This window comes from Nyctibius grandis, chromosome 6, assembly GCF_013368605.1.
Source record: "Nyctibius grandis isolate bNycGra1 chromosome 6, bNycGra1.pri, whole genome shotgun sequence".
In the NCBI taxonomy this organism is placed as follows: Eukaryota; Metazoa; Chordata; class Aves; order Nyctibiiformes; family Nyctibiidae; genus Nyctibius; species Nyctibius grandis.
In genome coordinates this window covers 8,458,057-8,475,993 of record NC_090663.1, presented here as the reverse complement: position 1 = coordinate 8,475,993, position 17,937 = coordinate 8,458,057, and the positions used below count along the sequence as shown (strand labels likewise).

Genomic DNA, 17,937 nt, shown 5'->3' with positions numbered 1-17,937 from the left:
ACCCCTCGACAGGAGCTCCCTCCAGGCCCACATCACCCCCCCAAATTCACAGAGGGTGTCCCTGAGCCTGCCCCCCCTAGCCCCACACCACTCCCAAGCTCGCAGAGGGGGTCCCCGACCCTGTTCCCCCCCCAGCCCCACACCAACTCCAAGCTCCCAGAGGGGGTCCCTGACCATGTCCTCCCCCCCACCAGCCCTACACCACCCCCAAGATCAGAGAGGGCCCCCGAGCCTGCCCCCCTCCCCCAGCCCCACATCACCCCCAAGCTTACAGAGGTTGTCCCCAACCCCGCCCGCCCCCCCCCCCAGCCCCACATCACGCCCAGGCTCACAGAGAGGCCCCCCGAGCCTGCCCCCCCCAGCCCCACACCCAAACTGAGCGACCAGAACGCAGCTCCATAGACAATCAGCGCTGCCCCGTCCCCAGCACACCCAAAGGACCCGACCTGCCGGCGGGGCTCGGGTGGAGCACGCAGGGCGCTCCGCTGAGGCGATGCTCGGGGCCCGGCAGGCACAATCTCCCCACCGCTGCAGCCACTGCCCGGCAGCGCCCCCTCCAACTGCCTCCACAGGATTTCAAATTTCAACGGCCGCCCCGGCTCGCCAATGAGGAAGCGGCATTCGGAACGCGTCCGCCAATCAGAAAAGCGCTCTTCAGGCGGGGGCGGGGACAGTCGCGACCCTCGGCCAATGAGCCCCCGCCGCGGGAATGCGCTCCCGCGCGAGGCATGATGGGAAGCGTAGTGCGTGCGGGTGCGCCATGGCGCCGCGCTGGCGTGAGCAGCGGCCGAACGCCTCAGCCCCGGGGCGGCCGGCAGCGACGTCCAGCTTTAGAGCTGCGCTCGGGGCAGCGTGTACCGGCTCTGGGGGAAAAAAATAGCGTGTTTGGTGTTCTTCGGGAAGAACCATGTGAAGTATCTGCGGTATTAGTGCTAGTTCAAGGTCAGGCCCCGCAGGACTCGATTGTCTCTGGGGGCGGACTCGTGTCTGCAAATCCTGAGGTAAATAATTCCACCCGTTGGCGTGAAATTCTAGAAAAGCAAATTCTTAATGCCCAAACCCCTTTGCAGTAGAAGGAGTGAAGTAAGAGGGCTGTGACAAAGCGCTAAAAGCCCATATGGATTTTTACACACCCAGGTGTACCTCCAGGGCCTCTCCCTCACCCTGCTTTATGCCCATGGTAAGGCCAGGCAGGCACTTGCCCATTCTCACTGCTCTGTGCTACACACACACTGGTTTACATGCAAAGCAAAACTGGGCCAGAATTTGAGATGTTGTCTGTGTTTAGCCCGCACCCGGGGCTAAACCATAAGCAGTTGTTCTCTCACCCACTGCCCCTTACCCGACCAAGGAAGGGAATTGGGAAAAGGAGGGAGATCCATGGGTTAAATTTAAACATAGTTAATAAAATAACGAAACCAATATCAATGGTAATACAAAACACACAAAATAATACTTAGCCCACAGAGTTGTGGCAAGTTACTCCAGGGATACCAATCATTGAGAAAAAGGAAGGGAAAGGAAAAGAGTACATAGCAAAAAAAGAGCCCCACCTCTCTTCAGCAAGCCCTCCCTTTTATAATGAACCTGATGTTAATGATATAGAACACGCCTGTGGGCCAGCCTGGGTCAGCTGCTCTTGGTTTAACTGCTAATGGCCTTGATCACCATTGCTGGACACAAACTGAAACAAAATCTAACAGAAACTTGATTCTATAAATTTTATCCCCATGAAACCAGGACAGATGTAGACTCCAATAATGTTGTAGGTGCCTGCTACAGAGGACTTGGGTCTGGCGCCTACACTGGGCCAGGCCTTGTAAAAGAAGTCAACGTAAGTAAATTTGGAGTGTCCCCTGAGACTTAAGTCCTCTGGTGAGTTCATGAAATACCATCATGTTGATACCATTAGGACTCTCTAAAGGAAATTAAACTTGCTGATGTAGAAATTAATGCAGGATCAGCTCAGAAGCTGGAAAGCTTTTAGAAGAAGATGGTCCACATTTAATTTTTAGTTCCATTCAGAGATCCATGCTGATAAATAAATCCACATGAACTCTGGTCATCTTCAGGACTTTTGCACAACTGTCCCATGTAGCAGTTAGAGCGTTTTGCCTCTCTTCCCCCCTCACAACACAAACCCATACATAAACTTGGGGCTAAGTCCCCTGTAGCCCCGAGTACATCCACAACCTCTCAGTTATTCTGCTTCCACAATCTTTTGAATAAAACCACAGAAAGAAAACTTGCTGCTTCACAACCTGTTTTTATTTCTGAACTTGATAGTCCATTCCGCAAATTAAAAGTCCTTACTGTTGAGTCATTAGATAGCAACAATGAAATGATTGTTAAAACAATAAACTTGCCAACAATTATGTCTTTTAGAATGAAATAAGGTGCCTGTAATCCAAGCATAATTTTACTGATGCGACTGTCTTATTCAAGAGTCACTAAATCACCATGAATTCCCGATCTCCACTGACAACAGTAACACATCAGCCATCTGCCAGTGTAAGATTTCACATTCCGGGGGCTGCATTTCCTATTGACTTAGGAGTATCAGTAGTAGCGTGTAACACCACTTGTTGTTTTCTCTGCTGTACTTTTCCAATTATGCAATTTCCTCGTTCTCTAAAAGACAAATACGGCAGTTTATGGTTATTACAGGGTGCAAGCAGGGGTGTTGTTGCATTCTAAGAGAAACAGTGAGTGTTGGGGCTATTAGTTATTATTTGTACTTCAGTAGTAACCAGGGATCCCAGTCAGGCCTCTCGCTTTACTGTGTTCAGGAGTGCACAAAGATATCTTAAATCTGTCTCCCTTTAAGGCCTTTTAAGATCTTACGTCCCTGTCCTGATCATTCTCTGAAGAAAATATTATGTCAAATACTGCAGGAAAAACAAAGAAAATCATAGAATAATAGAACGGTTTGGGTTGGGAGGGACCTTAAAGATCATCTATTTCCAACCTCCCGGCCACAGGCAGGGACACCTTTCCTCTAGACCAGGTTGCTCAAAGCCCCATCCAGCCTGGCCTCAAACACTACCAGGGAGGGGGCAGCCACAGCTTCTCTGAGCAACGTGTTCCAGTGTCTCACCACCCTCACAGTAAAGAATTTCTTCCTAATACCTAATCTAAATCTACCCTCTTTCAGTTTAAAACCATTACCCCTTACTTGCCCTTGTAAAAAGCCCCTCTCCAGCTTTCCTGCAGCCCCTTCAGGTTCTGAAAGGCTGCTCTAAGGTCTCCCCGGAGCCTTCTCTTCTCCACACTGAACAGCCCCAACTCTCTCAGCCTGAAGTTTGTTCAGACCCTGCAGTAGAACAGGCCATTTGCCGGCTCCCGAAGGATGCTGCCCGCCTCCCACGGAACTGGAATCCGTTTCTCTTGCCGGGCCGGTGAGGCACAACCTTACAGTGTGTAAGGCGTGAGGCCACGGGGAGGGCGGGCTGCTGCGAGATTCGAGCCCCGGCCGGCTCTGGGGAGACGGGGCGAGTGGGACGGTCGGTACCAGCCGCAGCGGGGCCGGGGGCTCGGGGCTCGCCGCTGCCGGGCTGGGACGGAGGCTCCGCGCCTGGGCCCCCCGCGGCCGGGCCCCGCCGGGTGTGGCTGTCCCGGCGCTCAGCCGCCGCCGGCTCCGCCCCGGCGGAACCGCCCGCCCGGCAGCGCCCGCGCCGTCCATCCGGGGCTGCGGCGGGAACTACCGCTCCCAGGGAGCCGCGGGGCGGCGGCGGCGGCGGGTCGGGACGGGCCGGGCTGGGCTGGGCCGCGGCGGGAGCGGGCTGTGCCCGGCGGGGCGCAGCATGGAGAGCCCGGCCGTGACCTTCACGCTGGCCTACCTGGTGTTTGCCGTCTGCTTCGTGTTCCCGCCCGACGAGGTGCGCTCGGCGGGGCTGACGGTGCAGAGCCTGCTGGCCGCCTGGCTGGGCAGCGAGGACGCGGCCTTCGTGCAGTACCACCTGCGGCGCAGCACCGGCACGCTGCTGGCCCACTCCCTTCTGCCCCTGGGTGAGACCCGGCGGCGGCGGCGGGCGGGAGGGCCCGGGTGGGGGGGTCCCCATGGGGAGGTCAACGAGGGGAGATGGCAGCTCTCAGCCCCGCGGGTGTGGAAGGCAAACCGGCTGCCGGGATCCTGCTGTGCCCGGGATCCTGCTGTGCCCGGCGTGGCACCCGGCCGGGAGGGAGCAAGGGGGCTCCTCAGCAGTGTCCGCATGTCGGGTGCACGCAGGTGTGGGTGAATCAGGTTACACGATACATCTTGGAAATACATGTTTTAGTGTCCCCCTCTACACTGCCCTAGTGAGGCCACACCTGGAGCACTGTGTCCAGTTCTGGACCTCCCAGTTCAAGAAAGACAAGGAACTACTGGAGAGAGCCAGTGGAGGGCTACAAAGATGATCAGAGGTCTGGAGCATCTCTCTTAACAGGAGAGGCTGAGGGAGCTGGGTGTGTTTAGCCTGGAGAAAAGAAGACTAAGGGGCTATCTTATCAACACTTACAAATACCTTAGGGGGGTGGGTGTCGAGGGGATGGGGCCAGACTCTTCTCAGTGGTGCCCAGTGACAGGACAAGGGTGAAACACAGGAAGTTCCATCTAAACGTGAAGAAAAACTTCTTTCCTTTGAGGGTGACAGAGCACTGGAACAGGCTGCCCAGGGAGGTTGTGGAGTCTCCTTCTCTGGAGATATTCAAAACCCGCCTGGATGCGACCCTGTGCAACCTGCTCTAGGTGAACCTGCTTTGGCAGGGGGTTGGACGAGATGATCTCCAGAGGTCCTTTCCAACCTTAACCATTCTGTGATTCTCCCAAGCTGCTTTGTAATGTACGCTGTAAACTTTATAAGTAGTTGGCTGCGTCAGCGTACATGCAGTTACAAAGGAATAGCATTATATTTAACCAGCGAATTCAAATCAGCTTCCTTTAGCTGTATCATTCTACTAAAAGGAAGTGTCATCTTACAGGTACTTTTATTTAACCTGCAAATTCAAATCAGCTTCATTTAGCTACATAATTCTGGTAAAAATCAGTGATAGGTAAGAATTTACCTCAGATTGCTTAGGACAAGACGCTTGAATTTGAGTTATCATTCAGAAGTACAATAGCTCTCCTGGAGGTGAGCTCCCTGGTTCGATAACTATACAAGTCAGGGGTATCTGTTTATGCAGGTACTTAACTGCTTTCTAAAAGTAAGTCTTTTTCCTTACAGGTTATTACCTTGGTATGTGCTTTGCTGCACCTGAAAAACATCTTTGTTTTTTCTACCTGGCTTCAAAAGAATGGAAAACTTTCTTCTTCTTTGCTGTTCTCTTTCCAGCAGTCACCAGTGCCCTGGCATATTACTGGTCACGGAAAGGTTGGAATAATCATCCGTTAGCCCGAACACTCGCGGTTCATGCTCTCCCGCAGTCGGGTTGGAGGGCAGTAGCTTCTTCCATCAATACAGAATTTAGGAGAATCGACAAATTTGCTACCGGAGCCCCAGGAGCGAGGGTGATTGTTACGGACACATGGGTGATTAAAGTGACCACCTACTGTTTACACGTTGCCCAGCAGCAGGACATTCATTTGACAGTGACAGACTCCAGACAGCATGAACTCACGCCAGACTCAAATATGCCTGTGCAGTTCCTCACCATCCGTGTTGCCAGTATTAATCCCTACGTGAAGGCATTTGATATCCGGTAAAACAACTACCCTGTTATGTTATGTATATGCTGTTTGATAGTGCTGATGGAGTGCTTTTGTGGAAGATCTGGAGACTCCTTGAGTCTCATCCCTTCCTTTTTGCTCCCAGCCTGGTGTTCAGAGATGCTGTATGTGCAGTTCTGCCATGCAGTGCAGTGAAGAAAGGTTGTTTATATTATAAAGGTTCATACACCTACAGTATTGAATGCACAATGGTTAAACAGAGGGACTGCCCTGTTTGATCCATACTTAGGAAGAGGATTGTGCTGGATGCAGAAAGAAGTAACTGGAAAAACTTAGGTGAAAGATGGAGGACAGGAACGAAAGGGAGCATCTTTGGTCTTCCAAATTTTGGGTGAGGAGAAATAGTTGCTTCTCTAAAACTGGCTGTTGTTCACTCATGGCTTTTTTTTCCCCCTCTTCTGCTCAAGGTTCATAATTTTGTTGCTGCTCAGAAGAGTTCTGTACTGCAAGCCAACTGCCCTTAAAGCAAGGAAGTAATTTTGTTTCATTTCTGATTTATGTGTTGTCATAGCAGTAAATCATAGCAAATGTGCTGTGAACTGCTAGAGCTTGCTTTCCAGGGGCCCACGCTATTTTTTTCAGCAGTCTCTCTGTGTAGCTAGGCAAAAGTACAAGTTCTGCAGAAACCTGTAACACAGATTAGAATGGTGCTAAAGTCTTTGTTCTCGTTGTGTCATTAAAAGGAGTACACAAAGCCATGCCAGTGCTCCTGAAACTATGTATTTGAAAAGGCATTTAGGTGTCTGTTTGCTGTAAATTTGTATGTCAGCAGCATTTATTTACTAGGTAATTAAAAGTATTCAGATCACCAGATTTGTGGGTGAGCAGAGGTGTCCTGGCAAGCATGAGGAAGGCATAGAGGTGGTTGTGTTAGATATCCAAGTGAACAGAGCTCAGAACGAGAGGTTAGTTAAGGTAAGCATGACAATCCTAAGAGAAGAGGAGACTTTTATAGACCCGTGAGAGTGGTGACCAAATAAGTATTAAACAACTAATGATTTTCTTCTGTAAGTGTTTCTGTGCCAGAGTTATAAAACTACAGCCCCAGCTGAGAAAATCATGGCTTCTTTGACAATTCCTTTTAGGGAAAAAAAAAAAATTAAAACCCCAAAACTTTATTTTGTGGCTAAACAGAACAGCACTGAGAACAGTGTTTAAAAGTTCTTATAATATGTGTGAGAAATAGTAAATCTCTGCTAGAATGCAGTCATACAGGATTTAAGCAAAGTGCCATAGGACAAAATTCCCCTATTAACGATATAGGATCATTGTATATATCCAGAATCAGTATTAGATATAGTGGGATGTTTCTGGAAGAAAAATGGTTTTGTACAGGCAGGCCACATTTCCCTGCCTGTTCAATGTGGATTTTTCCTCTGGATAGAAAGGTCTCTGTTATTTGCACAGATAGCATCTGTTAACAAACAACATTATCCTCTAGTAGTTAAAACAATGGAGACCACCGGGAGCTAAAGTGAAGCCAGCGTTGCATTGTACCGGGCTCCGCGAGTGGTAGGAAGAATGAGGAATTTCAGGGTAATGTTTCCAGGGTTTCTTCATGAAAGCTGTTTAATGAGTGGAAACATTGAGCTGGGGAGTTCTGAATCTACAGTTCAGAACTGTTACATTAAAAAGGGGTAACAACAGTAATGTGTCACTGCAGGATCTGCACAAGGTCTCATGTGCCACCGGGGGTCTGTGGGCCTCACTTTCTTTAGGAGAAGGGACCTAGGGTGAAACGCAGCTCGTTACAGCCTTAAATCAAAGTGTAAGTCGCATTCAGCAGCTGTTTGTAACCTTTGTGAAATCTCAGGTTTTGTCTAAAACTGTATCATAAAATCAGAGAAGCTGGTACTGATTGACATTATTCTGATACTTATATATACTGTATCACCTTGTGATACATGACACGTAATATAACTCATTTCTGTCCTCAGGAGTTTATAAACTAGAATTCAGATATGGTCTAAGTAAATAGGCATTAAAAAGGTGGACAGAAATTGTGCATGCAGTACTTTACAGTTAATGCATGACTGATGTACCTGTATTGCTTTTGTTCATGGTGATTACTTCAGAAGCCTTCCTTTATTTTTGTATGATGTTTTAGCTAATCTCTGGCGTATCCTGTTGGCTATCTGACATAGATATGAAGGAGGACAGAGTGTCCTGTTTTCTAAGTTGTGTCAAAAACAGCAAAAGAAAACAAAATGCTCCCTGTGTATTTATTCTGACTAATATGTACCAACTGAAATAGCTTTTCTGTGGATTCAGTTCTCTGAGGTTAACCTCTGCAATGTACTGTCAAGGTATTTGAATGGATAATCATGGTAACATTTTGTTCCATCTTTTCTTCTTCAGGTTGAACTCCACAGAGTATGGGGAACTCCGAGAAAAGCTCCGTGCTCCCATCAGCAATGCAGCTAATGTGGTGATCCATCAAAGCCTTAGTGATTTATTTCTAGAAACCTTTACATCTCTGGTGGAAATTAACCAGACGTATCCTGTTCCAAGCACTCAGGTGAGACTTTCTATCCATGCGAGACTGTAATAATTATATTTTTCAATATAGGTGAGCCTGTGATTACTGTGTGATTGGTAACTGTTTACTGAGGGCTGTTGCAGGTGAATTTTTAAGAGAAGTCCTTGTTGTGGGGTTAACCAAAAGATTTTATTAAACACTGATTAAACAATGATTGAATGACGATTAAATGATAATTATTAAAGGATTATTAATGGTAATTAAACAGTAATCAAATTGTAATTAAATGGTAATTAAACAGCAGTCAAACACTCTACTCCTTACTACACTTCTAACAATTAGGCTAGCTTGTATACAATATGCTTTAGATCTAACATGAAGTGTCGCATACCTCGCTGTAGATAACAGGTGCCGGGTAAGGGATCTCTTGACCTCGAGGAGTGACCTTGAGAAGCGTCCTACCCAAGGGGAGATCACTGCTGTGCAGCCCACTGCCATGCAGGAGAGCAAAATGGGCTCAGGGGGGCTGCAGATAGGTATAGCCTAAAATGATTGACTCATAGTCAAACTCCCCTTCGGCGAGGCTGTGCCGCCGCAGCAGTTTTAGTTTCGTTTAGTTCCAGCTCAGGCTGGCACTGTTAGCTCCTGATAAGACATGGCCTAGATTCCTTAACTTCCTGAGAAGATATGGCCTAGCGCAATTCTCAAGGTCTGCACAGGAGGGCTGACTCCAGTCAAGCCTCCTTGTCAGTGATGCCTGAACCAACGTGCTGTTTGCTCAGTCGGGGTGGGTGCATCCGTCACACTCCACCCTGTGACTACAGTCAATTTACTTTACTTCACAGACTGGTGGTATGGTCACCTTTTGCCTCTGTGCTATAAATATGAGGCGGTAATAGCATCATGTTGTCTACTGGAGGATTAAGCGATAAATACAAAATTAATTAAGGTTAATTATAAGAGTTCCATACAATCACTAGCAAGATATTCTGTATGTTTTACAATGAGATATACTGATCGGGCCAAAAACCAAGCTCAAACATGGTGTAATAGAAATAAGGTGACTTATTTGCTTTTACAATTCTGTGATTACCAGTGATTGTCATTGTTAGTTTTTTTCTTGGTTCTCCCAATATTTCTGTACTTCCATCAATTTTAAACACATATGATGCAGAATGTACTACAGTTACCGTATTGATTAGCACAAATAAGTAAGTGAGGGCCTCCACCCCGTGTACTAGGCTTGTCGAGGTGTAAACCAGATGTGGTCCATGTTGGCAATGATTACTCCTGCGAGAAGGATGAATATTCCTCTGATGATCAATCCGATCTCCAAGGGAGGCATTCCAGTATCATTCCCAGTACCGCTCCTGGAAAGAGAACATAACACAAGTCTTGGTGGGGTCACTCTGGACTGGTTACCCCTTTTAGCTAGTAGCTGCTAGAAAAACTGAACAAATGGTTAAGGCAGATTGGGCAGGCTCCATTGAAACCGTTTCAGAAAGTGGACATCTAGAAAGGATATCCCACAATTGATTTACTTAGCAGACTGAGCTGATGTGAAAGCCACCTACCGCCAGAGCCTTGATTTGGCAATTCGAGCAGCCATCAAGGATGGGTTATGTCTACCTGCATGTACCTGAGATGCCATCCTATATTCCAGCACTTGGGATGGAGGGTTGGGTATTACCAGAATCTCTGGACTGATTCCTAGCGTGCAGGCCCATAGGCTGCATCGAATTGCTCAGTCATCAAACAACGCTATAAGATCTGTCATCTGGCAAGAAGGTATAGAGAAAGAGTTCGAAAAACTATGGATTGCAGCAGGTGGTGATAAAGAGAAAATTCCATCTATTTGGGACCCCAGAGCAGTCATGGCAATCTCAGAAGTTGTGGGCGGTGAGGAACCAGTCTCAGAATGTCATCTTCCCAAGACCCTGTGACTGGCGAAAGCAGGAATTTTTGAATTGGACCAAGTTGCCATCCCAGGGCCATGGGATTACGAATTTTGAAAAGGATAAAATTAGTAATAACTGGATTGAATATTATAGGGGCATTCCTCACAGAAAGCTCATCACTGCATTACAATTGAGAGCTAACGTCTACCCCACTAGAGTGTTTTTGGCAAGGGGTAGGCAGGACACTCAAATTAAGAACTGTCAGCATTGTCAAGCAGAGAGTGAGACTTGCTCACATATTGGATATCGCTCTGCAGTTCAAGATGCTAGAATAAAGAGACACAAGCAACTGTGTGAACTGTTGGCAGAGGAACCTAAAAGGAAAGAATGGGTAACATTTCAGGAGCCACTTTTAAAAGATCATCAAAATGAATTCTATAAACCTGACCTGATATTTTTCAAGGGAGGTCAGGCTTTTGTGGTAGACTTAACTGTTAATATGAGAGTAAACCATCATTGCTTGCTGATGCAGTGGCTGAGAAAGTTAGGAAATACCAACGTCTTAAGGCGCAAGTCCAGGAGATGACAAATCCCAGTAATGTAAAATGCATTGGATTTCCTGGATGGTCACATCCAGAGAGTAGTGCTCAACAGTTCAATGTCCAGATGGAGATCGGTGACAAGTGGTGTCCCTCAGGGGTCTGTATTGGGACCCAGTACTGTTTAATATTTTCATCAATGATATAGACAGTGGGGTCGAGTGCATCCTCAGCAAATTTGTAGATGACACCAAGCTGAGTGGTGTGGTTGACACGCCTGAGGGACGGGATGCCATCCAAGGGTACCTGGACAAGCTTGTAAATGCGACAATGGTTTAACAAGATTCGATGGCAAGGTACACTTGATTAATTACTGCATGGAAGAAGCATACAAAGGAAAATTGAGTTAGACTCGAGTTAGAATGATTCACACAGACTGGAGACGCAGAAGGGTAAGGGAGACCCTCCCGTTGAGTCACGAGGTTCAGAATGGATCCCCTTGCTTTCTAACTCCTGATGAAGCTTAGGTGCTTCTAGATCCAATCTTAGTCTCAGACTTGGTCAATGGTTTATGTCTAATGGAATTATCTATACAAAGTTTATAATAATTAATATTTAATAGCTCCATGGACTAATAGTGTTTCATTAGGATTAATTCAGCATGCTATCAGTCGCTTACCAAAGATCTGCCGTTGGTAAAAAGTCTCTGTGCCTCGAGCAGCAACCTTGAGAGGCGTCCTAGCTCAAGGGGAGATCAGGGCCATGCAGCCATGCTGTCTAGCAGGGAGAGCTCAAAGAAGGCTCATTCAGGCTGTCATATTTATGGAATAAAGTGGTTGGCTCATAATCAAATTACATGCGATGGGAAAGGTATGCATGAGACTCCTTGTACCCACAGCTTGCTTTGTTCTTTGATAAATGAGTCTTGGAACAGCCACCCGCTATTCATATGTTAATCGCATGATCAGTGTTCCAAGCTCATGTGCATCATTGCTCACTGTGTGACTGCTCCTGTGTGGGTTTCAGAGAACAGACTGAAACTAGAGGAGTTTGTGGCTCGGCTACGGCTCAGGCCTTTGCCTCCTTGGGAACCTGTACCAAACTACTGTTAGTTTGGTTAAGGGGTCCAATGCATCCATCACACTATGCTAGAGTTTTTCCTGCCTAAAAACTAAGGTAAGCCCTAATTTCACAAGCTAAAAGCTGATATAGCTTCTGAAAGAAGCAGTCCTGCTTCCTGCACTCTCCTCATCCCCATGTTGACACAAGACTTTGTCTGTGGTGAACCTAGTTGGGGGAAATAATCGAGGCGAAAACAGGCAAAGAAAGATGATCTGCTTTACAGTCACGCTGTTGGTATGGTTCAACAGACACTTGAGCTGACCAGGGAAGAGACACTGGAGGTGGGAACAAGACACCACAAAGCAGAGCTGCTTTTTTTTACACCGATGTATGAATAGGATTCAGGTCTCCATGCCTGTTCAGTGTGCTGTCTTTTGAACTTTGTCAGGTTCTTGGAGAGCTTTGACTTGAAGACACATGGGAAATGCTAATTATTGTTTATTAATTGTAAAATATTTCATAGCTAGATGATCTCCCTATATGCAACTGCACGTTCATGTAGCATAATTAATTGTGGGGAAACATCAATTATTCCAATATTATCCAAGAAAAAATAAGTCAATTTCTGGTCCTTCAAGATGAGTGCCCATTGTGTTCAGTAGAGTCCCATTTTGCTCTGTTATTTATGTCTCTTACTTACAAAGATGGAAGACAGGAACAGCCATTTGCTGTAATAAGTGGTAAGAACTGTTTGCTTTGTTTATTTTCCGTACTTTATATTGGTATGTTTTTTGAAAAGCAGTGTGTCTGAATGGGAACGATGGCTGCTTGCTTACCTTGCTCTGGCTGCTGTGGTCTGGAAATAGGTGGAGCTCTTCAGAGAGAAAAAGAACATTTATTTTCAGTCATTATTGTTTAACCAGTCTCAAGCAGCAGTTCTGGGTTTTCTGTTTAAAGAGATACTTTGTTCTCATTCATTAGAGGGTGTTCTAATAAAACAGGGCTCTGGAGATTGAAACCATTTGGTATCTTCTGATGGGGCAGTTCTGCCTTGAGGCTCTGCCCAACTCAGGTTCCTGCTATGCTTGGGCACAGACAATTTTCTAAAAGCCTTTGAAGAGCTGCAACAGTAACCATTCTGTGCAGTTCATAATTTTTGCATTTTTCTCCTCCCTTAGGAGCTGGAGCCATGCATAGGGTGTATGCAGACTATCGCTAACATAAAGCTCATCAAGAGCTGCCGGGAGCCAAACGAAGGCGAATGCCAGCAATGCTACTGTCGTCCCATGTGGTGCCTCACCTGCATGGGCAAATGGTTTGCCAGCCGACAGGATCAGCAGCACCCAGAGACCTGGCTGTCGAGCCAAGTGCCTTGTCCAACTTGCCGAGCCAAATTTTGCATTTTAGATGTTTGCATAATACGATGAATAATACTTGGGTATGTTTTAACTTTTAAAATTTGAATATATTTCATAGTGGGTTTGGTTAAAAGGCCTTTTAGATTTGTTTCTGAGACTTCATGTTCTACAGGGGTGCAAACTCCAAAGCTTGGTTTTACAGTGTTGCAAACAGATGTAAATCTCTTTAGTTCCTCTCCACTTTTACCTGTATCTTTGGTTTTTATTCACCAGATGTCAGTTTCTGGAATTTTTTTTTTTATCCCATATTTTTTTTTTCTTATGTCTTGGATGGAATAAGGGTATCCCTCTATATTTGCAGTACTATTCTCTTTTCAAGTTTTAGTGTAGGTTAAATTCTTTAAATTTTTAAATGTAACTTGGGGTTTGATTCTGTAGTAAAAGGCTAACTGATAAAATTACTTTGGTTAGAGTTCATTGATACTTTTGTTCTTCTTTAATCCATTTGTAAAGTTATTAATCTTTGCAAGTGTTCACTGAACAAGTATACCAGTTGTGTTCCTTCTGCTGGTCCCTTCCACTTGTGGAGGGGATCGGTTTCTGTAGTCTAAGGAATTTAATCGCTGAAGATGTACAACTCCCATAAGGACCTTTTATTCCATTAGTCTGCCTCTAGCTTATTTTTTGATGGATGTATTCATTTTAAACAACAGAACCATTCAGAAACATATCCCATTTACCTACACTGCTAATGCTATGCATCGTTAAATCTGTTGGTTTCAAGGAGCTACGTTGCTTAGGGTTTCGATGCTCTTCAGGTGATGGACTTTTTTTTTTTTTTAATACATTTTAAGGGAGTGCAACAAACGTGAACTGTCTGAATACTCTGAAAGAATGCTCAGCTATTTCAAAGCCTGTAAGCTTTTTCTGAGGGGAAACCTTCCCCTGAAACAGATGCCAGGATCACAAAGGTGTAAGTTGACAGACTAGATGCCCCAAGAATGATCATCATTAACAAAGGTTTTTCAGGCTTGCAATTCAAAGACTGATCATAAGCAGCAGTCGCAGTTTTAATATTCATAGGGTACTGGTACACACTTTTTGATCTGATCTGCATCAGAATAATTTGTAAATTAAAATCAAAGCATGTTCCATACATTTAAGAGAGCCCTACTCCTAGACCTAAATGCAGTGCTTAGTGTTCTAACTGTCCATCATGCCCTTCAATGAACAATTACTTGGCATACTGCTTGGTGGAAAGCCTCAAGCTGCTAGAGAACATGGGAGTTCTTACACTGACCTGTGCACTGCAGGGACTGAGATTCTGGTATTAGCTTGCTTGGGTTGTCCATCTTAGAGGGGTGGTAACCTCAGGCAGACAGGTGGGTCAAATAGTGAGAGAAAGCAATATTTTAATAGGAGAATAAAAGCCCTAATAGCTCCCACCTGTATAATCAGAAGGATCTTATCAGTAAATCACTCTGTATAATCAGAAGGATCTTACCAGTAAATAACTAGCACAGATGACATACCAGTGATTACATGAAAACATCTTGATTACCATGACAGGCAACTGCTTTAAGCAGGAACAGGTGGCAGGATGTTAAAAACGGTACAAGTACTGGAAGCACAACCATGAAAGTTTTCATTAGTGTCTCAGCCTAGCTACAGGTTGTGCGGTGAAGGCACCAAACTTAGAGCCCTGGCTTGGAGCCAGCCAGCCAGGGAACAGTTATGAATGTGGCTGCAAGACATATTTTGGAGAGGGATAAGGAGTTCAGAACAGATTTGACAGCATCATTTGAGAACTAACACATATGTTATGCTGTTGGTGTTGGGGTTTTGTTTGGTTTTTTTTAATAATACGCACTTATAAAAGTCCAAACTGTTTGGGTTAAAGGACACTAATTGCTTGAGCATATCTTAGTTGTTACATATACAACACCTACTATGCAATTATCTATACTACCTATTAATAAGGGTGATTTTTCTGTTTTTCACTACCTGTTGTTTTGGATTGTATAGAGTGAAAATTTGACACTGAGATGGGTAGTATGGATTTGTCTCTCTTTCCCAAAGAGATCTTCAGTGGCACATCCCTCTTCATCTGAATAGGATTAAATTGAGTTCCTGAGTTTCAGACAGATTTGTTGACAAGTCTGAAAATTAACAAAACATCAAGAAGCTGATCAGTGATTGAATTTAAAATATTTTCCAGTAATTCTGTGAGAAAGTTATTTGGAAGTTTGAAATGGTTTCTGCAGGGTTTTTTAAACTTTGGAAGATTCTTACAGGGCCGGGTGGTGTCATCCGACGTGCACCTCCTCACCACACAGCAGCCTTTACAAGTAAGCATTTTGTACCATTTACTTCTGGAAAGTTTACATAATGTGGCACAGATATAAGGGATGTGGTCCTTGAAATAGTTGCAGAAGAGAGGGTAGGATTTTGGAGTTGTGCTTTTGCAACTGACGGTCATTCCATTCCCACAGCTCTTTTCCCATTTGGAATAAAAATATTTATTGCAAAGATGGGTGAAGCTGAAATTGTAAAGACCTTGAAAAACTTAGATAATAGATAGATGTAGTTGCAGATGGTTTTATACAAGAAAAACAGGTCAGTTGCCAATAGTATCTCATGTAATAAGAGCTTTAGTCTCTTAATTGCTTGTGCAGTGGAGTTCTTTACAGAAATGTACTCTGAATTGATCGGAAGTTTTCATTTCAGTGGAACTTCAGTGGAACTTTGCTTTTATTTATCTTACTTCTTTTGCCAATATAACAGTACAACAAAGTAACAGCCATAAATGTATAAGACTCTTGCATCTTTTAACGGTAGTGCTCTATCCACAGAAGTGCCTCTTAGAAAACTAAAGTAATAATTACCAAAATAAAATTATGATTTATATTAATGACAGTGCCTGGCTTAAATTCCTTAAAACAAGCATTTTTGTCCAAGTTTAAATTCTCAAAGTAATCTGGCATGCCTCCAGAGTTTGTAAGCTTCTTAAAGGCTGTTAGAGTACCAGCTTGTTAAAAATCCATATGACGTATTCTTCTTAGAGATGGTAGAAGGAGAAACTGTGACCTCTCCCTGCACAGTCACGTGAGGTCTTATTCATCTTGAATAAATCACTGAACATTAAAATAATAGAGTATAAAAATAGGCATTTGTCTTCGTGATAGCTTCAGGTCATCATCATCCGAAGAACCACATGCATGTATAGGGCTGTTTCTAGAGATCTCTCTCTGTTTGCAGTAAAAGGAAACACATTGCCTCCCACGAGGGTGGGGTTTAGAATCAGTCTTTCTACAGCACTTTTCTAAGAAAAAAAAACGAACAAAGTAATGTGGTGGGCTAAAATATTTACTTAAAGAATTTTCTTGAATTATTAGTGATTTAGTGTTGCTTTTTCAGCTGTGTGTATGCTTTTCTACATCACTGACTTCTGGGTAGGCAATGTTAGTAAACTGAAGTACGTTATAGAACTGTAATGTCATTACAATAAGACAATCTATATGTGGGTGCACAGTGTCAGTATAAATACCCCATATGGATGTATATGTGTGTAGCCCAAATTTCCATATGTGCTGCAGCTGGACAGGTGTTTCTGAAAACATGGGCTGTGGCTGTATTGTTTATTTTCACAGTTGTGTTATTTCTGTAACTGTAGCATTCCAGAAAATATTGCCAAGATATGTTAGGCGTTGATTTCTCAGGTTAGCATAGTTTGCTAACCCAAAAAAGGCATTTTGTCCAGGCAGGATATACTTTGAATCCATGCTGTGAATGCAGTTGTTTACCATGAGGCTTGCCTAACTTGAAACCAAAATACCAGGTTATTTTGTGATCTCTTCAGTATGAGAATTGTTATTGTGTTGAAGCTTGGTAGACTCCAGGTAGGTACCATTCCAGTCAGGCTAAACCTCAGTAAGACATAACTGACTAAAGTTCTGAGTGCCATTTCTTAAGAAATGTTGACTTTGAGATATTTAAGGAGTTGAGATATAACTATTCAAGCTCTTACATGCATTACAAGACATTTTCTTCCAAAGATATACCACAGGGTTTGTTATTTGTGATGGGATTTTTTTTTTACCTAGGTAACTTACCTATTTTAAAATGAACAGTATTACTTGGATAGCCTTTAAGGAAAAGGCTTAACAAATACATGCAGTTAATGTTAAAACTCTCTGAAGAGCTGAATAAAAATACAATTGATTTTATGTAAGACTTCTGTTTTTCATTTTAAAGTTATGTTTACCAGTTAAAACTTTATATGGGTGGAAATCAGTCTGACTTACCTGAATACAATGTTTTAGCTGAGAACATGGAAGTACAAAGAGGGCTTAAATTCTCCTGGTGCACCTGGTAATCCCTTCTTTGATGAATTTTCCTACTATGACCTGAATGCAGAGGGTTGCATAAATGAAAGAAGGTGTGTAAAATCTATGTGTATCTCAGGAAAAAAAAAAAACCAAACACTTCCCATAACTAGCAGGGGGAAGGAGTGACACTGGATGTCATGAAATGGGCAGGGGCGATGACTAGAAATTTGTCTTTCCAGGGGAGTGCTGGCATATAGCAATGATGTGTTCTGTACAGAAGAAATTTTTTATTGTGGCATCGCTTAGCTATGTTCACAAGTGCAGGCAACAGAAGAATGTAGCGCATCCCATTAAGGGTATGAAATGTGGGACATGTTTCTCTATAATCTGTACATTGTGGTGCCCATCAGGCCCCTTTGTTGAGCAGATTTAGCTCACATCTATGATTCTGTGATCTAGCAGAAGACTGACTTGGCCAAAAGCGAGTCCTTGGCTAACGAGTGAGGTAACGCTGTGGTGTCGGAGCTGGGTTGTTGCCGGATTAGCGACCGGAGCGGGCCCCG

At 44.4% G+C, this 17,937-nt stretch overlaps 1 protein-coding gene across 1 annotated transcript; it reads left to right on the top strand.

The window, feature by feature from the left end:
• The first annotated feature begins 3,753 nt into the window (after positions 1–3,753).
• Positions 3,754–15,957, top strand: TMEM129 (transmembrane protein 129, E3 ubiquitin ligase). Its single transcript, XM_068403157.1, has 4 exons — positions 3,754–4,008; positions 5,208–5,682; positions 8,069–8,228; positions 12,867–15,957. The coding sequence occupies exons 1-4, from the start codon at positions 3,804–3,806 to the stop codon at positions 13,113–13,115; spliced, it is 1,089 nt and encodes a 362-aa protein (XP_068259258.1). The 5' UTR covers positions 3,754–3,803; the 3' UTR covers positions 13,116–15,957.
• The last annotated feature ends 1,980 nt before the right edge of the window (positions 15,958–17,937 follow it).

Excerpts from the sequence above, each read along its gene's own strand:
- TMEM129 (XM_068403157.1), top strand. The coding sequence starts at position 3,804 with ATGGAGAGCCCGGCCGTGACCTTCACGCTGGCCTACCTGGTGTTTGCC. Across the intron at positions 4,009-5,207 it reads CCACTCCCTTCTGCCCCTGG|GTTATTACCTTGGTATGTGC; the intron begins GTGAGACCCGGC and ends TTTTCCTTACAG. Across the intron at positions 5,683-8,068 it reads GTGAAGGCATTTGATATCCG|GTTGAACTCCACAGAGTATG; the intron begins GTAAAACAACTA and ends TTTCTTCTTCAG.